At 38.3% G+C, this 9,715-nt stretch overlaps 1 protein-coding gene across 1 annotated transcript in view; it reads right to left on the bottom strand.

Moving 5' to 3' along the window:
• Nucleotides 1–815: 815 nt before the first annotated feature.
• The window catches only part of LOC121863295 (dyslexia-associated protein KIAA0319-like protein), a gene marked incomplete in the record, with an annotated part of 150,473 nt that continues 141,573 nt past the window's right edge, over nucleotides 816–9,715 (bottom strand). Inside the window, 1 exon segment of the mRNA XM_042361884.1 lies at nucleotides 816–3,175. Within this exon segment, the coding sequence (XP_042217818.1) occupies nucleotides 3,030–3,175 (146 nt within the window).

Below are 9,715 nucleotides of genomic sequence, written 5' to 3'. Positions count from 1 at the left end.
AAGCTGGGTATTGAGGGTATTGGTGAGATTTTCATAGAAGTTGGCTGAGATGGTTTGGGTATGGGTATATGGATCAAGAGAGAACAATTGGATCAAGAGATGTAAGAGTTTGTAAGTGGAGAGGAGAGCTCGGATAAGTTGTGAGAAATTAACTCAAAAACAGAGGCTGCAAGAAACTGTGTGCCTAGGAGAGCTGCCATCAGGTAATCATGGGTAACCCAAAGAAGCATGGAAAATGGCTGTAAAGTAATGATATAATGATTGTTGGTGATGATGAAACCACAAGGATGACTATACTGTAGTAATAATAAAACCTGAACTACAATAGGTACAATTAATTTTTAATTAAGTCCTTACTTACTGCCCTCATGATAATTATAATTAAAAGCTGACATTATCAATTTCATGCAATTAGATGCTTCAGTGGTCAAGGTCTTCAAGCCACATTATTTAAGCTTAATTTTGACTAAGTCAGTTCACACATTAACTCTTTATGGAGTAGTGCTGCACTTAGGTATTTACTCTGGCTCTCGCCAGACAATTTTATACAGTGGAGAGAAACCCCTGCCACTTAATGGGTTAACTAAGTAAGTATAGGCATAATGAGAGAGAAGGAAGGATGAAATGAAGAGAATAATAGAAGTGAGAATATGAGCATCCAGGAAGCAGCAGAGAATGACATTTATGGCATGTGGAGAAGTTACAGTACAGTAGTAGAGTGAGCAGATAAAGGCAGGCATAAAGGGAATCTGTTTTAACTAATGTCTGGACACCCTGAAACTTGGTGGAATGAGGTTTGCAATAACACAAAAGAAAAACCTTAAAAAATCAATAATTTAGCAATTCTTAAAAAATCATACTGCTATCTGACACACAATTCTAGATTTATCACAAAATAAAAAGTTTCCTTATGATGTCTAGTAATTTGTGTAAAAAAAAAAAATGCTCAAAATCTTCACATCTTTGTGACAAATTGGAGTCTGTAAACTATACCACAATATATATGAAGCCTTAACTGCTACAATCAAAGTATACTGTACCACAGATGGACAAGACTTAAAGAGAGAGCAGAGAAGAGACAATGAGCCATGATACCCATTTTATATAACTAACATTTTTAATTTTTTTTAACTATTAAACAATAATAACAGTGATTAGACTCACAAGCAAGTGTTTCCGACCTGTAAAGTATGGAACAGTTTACTTTTACCTTTACTTTTAGCCCACAACATTGGGATGCTTAGCAAAAGGAGAGAATAAATACCTATCTATACAGGTATGTCATTAAAATATGAAATGCCAAGGTAAAACACTGATTGGGTAGTTCATTTATGTTTACATTTTTTATTTTCATTTGCCATCATGTTCACTGTTTATAGCACTCAAACATAGGTTGCATGAACTCTGACATCAAGTACCTTCCATCATGTTATAATTTATGCTTGTTTGCCAGGTATCCTACGTCTATTGTGTAATTTATCCCTTACATTTATAAATTCACCATCCATACAAACACCAACTTTTTCTATTAGGATGTACAGTACAGTAAAACCCCCATAATTCGAAATAATACGGGCTCTAACCCTTAAGAATTATAAGATTTTACAAAATATGAGGGATACCTTCTCCTGAGGAAAAAAAACAACAACAGTACTGTTCAGTTATCTGACCCAATCAAAATTAAAACATTTCTAAGTACAGTACCAAATTTAGGGTTATCAGACATAATAGTTCAAACACTGGGCAATGATGGAAAGACAAGAGTAAAAAACTTGCACAGTAGACTGTAGATGTACTACACTCTACAACTGACCAACTTGAACTGATGCTACTGACTGTGACCAACACAAGTGATGCAGTTACTGGAGTACAGTACTTGTTTACAGTGAAGCGGGCGGTCGCATCCCATGGCTGCATGGCAACATGTCCATCATATTCGTAAATGTCTCTCATATCCGAAATTTTACCAAATATTATATTATGAAAATTGTAATACAAGATGTATATATATCATAATATTTTGAAATGTCTCTCATATTTTGAAAATTTACCAAATATTGTATTACAAAATTTGTAATATATATTTTGTAATAGGAAAACATTATGAATTATGAGTGAGTTCGAATTTGAGGGATACGAATTATAGTTTTTTACTGCACAGTAATGCCATTACAATAATGATCATCATGGTCATCATAATTGTCATCATTGTTATCACTGTCAGTGTTATCATCTCAGCATCATTGTTACTGCATCCTCTAGTACACATCATAAATGCATTTATAAACTGTTCTTTAATTCCTTATTATAATTATTATTATTTGTTTTGTGTTTTAGGGTAATTTTCATATAATATTTGTTGATATATTTAGATATACGTATGTATATCAAGGTAACTTCATGAAAAGGTTAGGTTTACATAAGATATATTTATAGATTTAGTAATTAGAGTCATCTGTAGAATGAGTCCCCAGAAGTTATTCTAAGGTCATTCATTTAATAGGAAAAGTACTGTACCCATACTATACTGAATATTCAAAATGTAGGAACCATTAACATACAGTAGTTGTACAATTGTACAACAGATACCCATAAAACAGTTCCACTGAACATGCCATCTAAAAAGTGATTACTGTACATTTTGTATTGTTGGACAAAATCCTTACATTAGACAGTCAAATCTTCACATATAGAAATATACCATAACCCCTCATCCTTTCCTGCTTGAAGTTATCTTAGAAAAGCAAAATATTTTTTGTTTTCTTAAATTAGCAACACTCAAAAAATAATTACATGAAAAGTTGTTTGCCTTCCTTCAATAGTAGTACTAACAAACTACACAATGAATAATGTTATATACAATATCACAAAAAAATCCATATTTTCATCTCATTAGAAATCAGGTTGACTTTGTAAAACAGAAACTTTAAAGACTCAAGTAAATAAATTTTTGGTACCTTACTTTGTCTTAAATATTTGAGTGAGACTCAAACACATACTGAAAGAATCACACTTACTATCATACAGAGTTAAGTACGAATTCTTGCTAATTTATGGTACCCATTTCTCTGTTTATCTCCTTTATGCTTCATTTTCCTAGAGTCAAAAAGAATTTCTGCATCACTGTCACTTTCTGAGGCTGAATCAAGAAGGCTGCCAGGAGGTCGACTCTTCACTGAATATGGGAAAAAAATAGCTTTTTAATAATACTGTACTGTATTAGTTTAAAATAATTTGCCATTACAGTATTGGGAATAAGCCAATGCTGAAGAAGTGAATAAGCAGGATTAAACAAAATACAGGTGCTCCTCTACTTACCAACTTTCAGAGATAAAAACATCATCGTTGAGGGGCTTACCTGCCAGAGCAGGTGTTTAATGAAGATAAGACTGGGTTATATACTGTATAGTTAGAAAATGCCTGATAGAACAAACACTGCCAAAGTGAAGAAGTGAATGTCAGGTTTTAAGGCTGCAATGTACACCCTTTACTTTTTAATTTTTTACAATACTGTATTGGCAATGGCCATTATACGATGGGGTTAGAGACCTCAAAAGCAACTGATAAATGATCGATCATACATCGATATTAATAACTTATGGCGAAAAAAAGGTTCCACTCCTGAGCCCATGAAGAGCCCAAACAAGTTTTATATCCTGCTGTTACAATGATTAATTAATTTTTAAATAACTCAAATAATTTATAAATAAACAAATTTAATAAATTTATACCAGATAAAGGCATTAAAACAATAAATTTATATAAAATAAAGATTTATTTTCATTTACCTTACATGATATACCGATCCATGGCGATTGTTATCGACGGATCGATCACTCGCTCTTTCTCTACCAATAATGGTGTCCCACAGGGTTCTGTTCTTTCACCTACTCTCTTCCTTCTTTTTATAAATGACTTACTTCACACTACGACTACAGCTAGACCCCGACTTAAGACTACGTGGACTTACGTCCATTGGTACTTACGGCCTGCTTTGACTGTACGTCCATACGGGACATACGACTGCGACCGTCGTGACCAAAAATTTTTTTCAAATGACGCGCGCATTTTCTGCACCAAAACGTTTCCGTCCGGGACAAGTGGGTGGCGCGTCTCGGGTCGCCTCGTGGGTACACTCACTCAGTGGAGCGCTTTGTTTGTGTTTGGCTATCGTATCCTATACTGATCGCGCTGTGAACTTTCGTTATTATCGTATTTAATTGACTTTATAATGACTGGAAAGCGTAAAAGTGAGAGTGCTGGTGGCGCTCCAAGGAAAAGGAGACAGGCAATTACTTTTGAGATGAAACTGAAGATAATAACACAGTATGAGAATGGAAAAACAGTAGCAACAATCTCACGCGACCTAGGTTTCTCACACTCGACTATATCCACTATTCTGAAGGACAAGGAACAACACCTATAAAGGGAACTATAATATCAAAGAAAAGACAAGGTCCTATCCACGATATGGAAAAATTATTGGTGATATGGATAGAAGACCAGATACAGAAGCGTGTACCCTTAAGCGTTCTAACCATACAGGCTAAAGCAAGAAGCCTGTTCCAAAGCCTGAAGGAGCAGGCAGGAGATGAATGTGATCAAACCTTTACAGGAAGTCATGGGTGGTTTGATAGATTTAAGAAACGCTACAGTCCACACAATGTTAAGGTGAGTGGAGAGGCAGCTAGTGCCGATGTTGGTGCTCCCGAAGCTTTTAAGGAGGAGTTAGATGATGTGATTGTGGAAGGGAATTATTTGCCTGAGCAAATATTCAATGTGGATGAGACTGGATTATTGTGGAAACGCATGCCTGAGCGGACATACATCCACAAAGAGGCAAAAACAATGCCCGGATTCAAGGCATTCAAGGACAGAATTACACTTCTGTTGGGGGGGGAATGTTGCTGGTTTCAAGTTAAAGCCCTTCATCATCTATCATTCAGAGAACCCCAGGGATTTTAAACATGTCAGCAAGCACACACTGCCAGTGTTTTATCGCAGTAACAAGAGAGCCTGGATGACCCTAGTACTGTTTGAGGATTGGTTCATGACTTGTTTCATTCTACGAGCCAAGGAGTACTGTCTGCAACAAAGGATTCCATTCAAGATTTTACTGATTTTGGATAATGCTCCGGGACACCCACCACACCTGGACGACATGCACCCTGATGTTAAGGTAGTGTACATTCCACCTAACACTACCTCTATCATCCAACCCATGGATCAAGGTGCTATTGCTGCCTTTAAAGCGTATTATTTACGCACGACCTTCACTCAGGCTGTTGCTGCTACTGAAGGTGAGAAAACGCTCAGACAGTTTTGGAAGGAGTACAACATTTTGTCATGTTTAAAGAACATTAGTACAGCATGGGATCAGGTTACAAAACATTGCATGAATGGAATATGGAAGAAAATCCTGAAAAGATATGTGAACAGTTTCAAAGGATTTAATGAAAATGAAGTTATTTTGGATATTACTAACAAGATAGTGGAGTTAGGTAAAGAGCTGGAGTTAGAAATTGATACTGAAGATGTTGGACAGTTGGTTGAAAGTGTAGCAGAAGAGCTCAGTAACGAGGATCTTATTGAACTAGATGCACAGAAAATTGCAGAGGAAGAAGAGAGACAAAATGTAGAAGAAGAGCCTGCACCCCCCAAAAAGTTTTCAGTGAAACATATGGCAGAGGCATTTGCTACAATTAATAAAGCAATGCAAATGTTTGATGACATGGATCAAAATTATGAGCGTTATGCCAAAGTTGACAGAATGATCCAAGATGCACTTGCTTGCTACAGAGAAATTTATAATGAAAAGAAAAAGCAGACTGTGCAGTCTAAATTGGACACCTATTTCAAGAAGTCCCCCAGTACTGGCTCCTCACGCCCCACCAGTGCTGCCTCTTCACTCCCTCAAGATGATCCAATACCTTCAACCAGCAAGTTACCACAGTACATAAACCTGTCTGAAGAAAGCGACATTGATGACCCACCCAGCCCTGTCTCCTCTTCTGCTTCTTCCAATTAATATAGTCTCCATGTATCCTGTAAATAGAAAATTATGGGGGCCCCGTGTGCATTCAGCTGACTACATTTAAGGTAAGTGCTCAGTCACACTGTATCCATTCCTCATTATTTATTACTTTTACTGTACTGTATCCATTCCTCATTATTTTTTACGTTTAGTGTACTGTATTTCATTGTACATTTTTAATTTTTTTTTTTATTTTTTTTTATCTATGTCGGACTTACGACCATGTTGGACTTACGACCTGGATTTGGGTCCCTAACCCCGTCGTGAGTTGGGGTCTAGCTGAAGTTCTATCCATTCTTACGCTGATGATTCTACTCTTCACTCTCCTTCACATTTTCCCCTTCCCTCTAACCCTCAAACTAGATCCGTTTCTAGAGCTGATATCATTTCATCTATCAAATGCGGATCTGTGCAGCATCTCCGAATGGGGAGGTAAAAACGTGATTAAATTCAATATCAATAAAACACCAGTATTTACCAATTACACTTTCCAAATTAGATGATCTCCTTCAATCACATTTCAGGACGCAATCATTCTGCCAAATTCTAAAATAGATATGCTAGGCCTCACCATTTCCCCTAATATGTCATGGAAGCCACACCTCCTCAACATTGCTAAAGATGCCTCCCGAAAGCTGGGAATGCTGTACAGATGCCGTAGCTACTTCACTCCTGAGCAGTTGCTTCAAGTATATAAGGGATTCATTCGTCCTAACTTGGAGTACTGCTCTCATATCTGGGGTGGCTCATTTTTTTGTCCAACTGTTAGATAGGGTGGAATCAAAGGCATTTTGTCTTATTAAGTCTTCTCCTTTAGTTGATAATCTTTCTTCCCTTTCTCTTCGCTGCAATGTTGCTTCAATCTCTCTTTTACAGGTACTTTAACGGGCAACGTTCGGTGAATTTGGCATCCTGTGTACCGCAGGCAAAGCCATGGGCTTGTAACACACGTCTTGCCCGCGGTGCCCACCGTTTCTCTGTGGATGTCGGTCACACTAGAATAACCCGTTATAGTGCATCCTTCTTTCCTCACACAGCCAAACTGTGGAATGCTCTGCCTTCTTCTGTGTTTCCACACTCATACAATCTGTCTCACTTTAAAAAGCTAGTTTTCAGGCATCTTCGTGGTGTAAATTAACATACCCTTTTTCTTTTCTATTTTTAATTTAATTTTACTCTTATTTTTTTGTGCACTAGGCCCTGTTGTGGGTCGATGACCTGTGCTCGGGTGGGTTATTCCCCGTAAAAAAAAAAAAAAAGTTGCAATCCACCATAGCCAGCTGTCACTACAAGTAATTTCAGGTAAATAAACATATTCTTTTTTTTTTACTCTGTAACATGCACACACAATCGTTCATAAAGAATGGGACGCCCCCCCAAAAAAAAAAATAAATACGGCGTAAATAAAAAAATAAAAGAAAAAAGCCTTTTTTCTAAAAAACAGTTTTTGTGATATAGTCCAGAATGCAACGCCTAGCTTATACCTACGTATGTTAATGCCTTGCAATAACTCGCCAGGCCAACATACAGGCAATTAAAACATCTAATAATTACTTAATAAGTAATATTAGGAGGACACGTCGCTACCTGGCATTTAATTGCAATTCTCGAAACCCCCTCCTTCACCCCCCATCACACGCACAGCCACCGTCATCTCTTGCCTTAGAGCGAGCAGTAAACAAAAGTCAACCCTCGAGGGGTGGAGTGGGTTATCGGCATCGCATTCTGGACTATATAACAAAAACTGGTTTTTAGAAAAAACCTGCTTTTTGTTCAATCCAGAATGTGAGGCCTAGCTTGAATACCTGAGCAGGAGGTGGAGAGGGAGGTGACATTGTGTATAAGGCTCCGCTAGCTTAGGTCCAGATTATAATTATAAACTGTTTGGAATATTATCCAATACAGTGGTCCCTCGGTTAACGAACACAATTCGTTCCAGAAGGTTGTTCATTAACCGAAAATTTTGTTAACTGAAACCATTGTTTCAATGGGTTTTGGGTAATTGGTTCCAGCTCACCCAAAATTACATAAAGTAAAAAAAAAAAAAAAATGCAGTAAAGTACACTTACTTTGAGGTGTGTATGTAGAAGGCTCCTGGATGATGATGATGATGTGAATTTGAAGTGGGAGGTGGTGGAGGAGAAGGGAGAAGAGAAGGAAGTAGGGGTGGAGGAGAACCATTTTACTGCTTCTTGGAAGGTGAGTCACCTTCCATGAAAATGTCAGGAACCTCTGGACTGACAGAATCTCCAGCAGGAACATCCTCTCTCCTTCTTGAAGTGGAAGGCTGAGGGGTAGCATCTGTTTCCCGATGCCCTTTAGTGAAGAAACTGTCAATTTTGGTCTGTGGGGCATCTCTCCTCATCATTAACTGATGTTTGAAGGAGACCACTGTGTCCTCAACATGACACAAAGCTAGTTCAGATTTTTCCACATCTGGGTGCCTTGAAGCCAGTTTCCTGAACTTCTTCCAGTGGTGAACAACATCTTTCAACTCTGAAGGTGACATATAATCATCACTTTCTGTTTCCTCCTCACCACTGTCAGCCTCTAACATCTCATCCAGTTGCTGCAAGTCATCTAGAGTAAGTTCCTGTTCATGAGACATCACAAGCTCTTCGACATCATCCTCCTCCACTTCAAGGCCCAATGACTGACCAATGGACAAAATCTCCTGGTGCAACTCTGTTTCATCCTGAAATCCCTCAAAATCATGGACTACTGATGGCCACAGTGCTTTCCATGAAGAATTGAGGGTTCTAGTGGAGACTTCTTGTCATGAGGACACAATCAATTTTACAGCCTCCAGGATGTTAAACTGTGACTTCCAGAACTGTGCCAGTGTTAGTTCAGGATCAGTGGAAGTTGCCTGATGACACCTCCTAAACATTTTCTTCATGTACAACTTCTTGAAGTTGCTGATCACATTCTGGTCCATTGGCTGTATGATTGATGTAGTGCTGGGAGGCAAAAACAACACTTTGACAAAGTCAAATTGAGACTCCAAAGTTCTGGCAAGTTGAGGGTCATGACCAGGGGCATTATCCATGAGGAGTAGAGCCTTTAAAGGGAGTTTATCGGTGGTTAGGTAGCTCTTCACAGAAGGGCAAAACACCTCAACAGCCCATACATTAAAGAGCTGTCTTGTCACCCATGCCTTACGGCTGGACTACCAATAAACTCCAAGCTTTCCTCTTACCACTTTTTGTTGCTTGAACACCCTGGGGTTCTCAGAGTGGTAGACAAGCATAGGCTTCAGTCGGAAATCCCCTGAAGCATTGGCACCAAGCAACAGAGTGAGACTGAGACTGTCTTTCATGGGTTTATGCCCAGGTAAAGAGGCTTCATCTCTGGTAATGAATGTTCTTTTGGGCATCTTTTTCCAAAACAGCCCAGTTTCGTCCACATTGAACACTTGTTGTGGAAGATAATTTTCTTCATCCATCAGTTCTTTAAACTCCACTACAAATTTTGCTGCCCCTTCCTTATCAGCGCTAGCAGCTTCACCATGCCTAACTACACTAAATATGTCACTTCTTTTCTTAAATTTTTCGAACCAGCTTTTGCTGGCCCGAAAATCTTCAAATTCTGTGCCTGAAGAACCAGGTTGATCTGTCTATAAATGTTCGTAAATCTTCCTGGTTCATTCACAAATAAATTCAATAGAATGGTGGTGGTGTT

The sequence above is a fragment of the Homarus americanus genome, unplaced genomic scaffold, assembly GCF_018991925.1.
Source record: "Homarus americanus isolate GMGI-L3 unplaced genomic scaffold, GMGI_Hamer_2.0 scaffold46197, whole genome shotgun sequence".
Lineage (NCBI taxonomy): Eukaryota > Metazoa > Arthropoda > Malacostraca > Decapoda > Nephropidae > Homarus > Homarus americanus.
The sequence above is the reverse complement of the archived record's forward strand: the minus strand, read 5'-3'. Positions and strand labels throughout refer to the sequence as shown.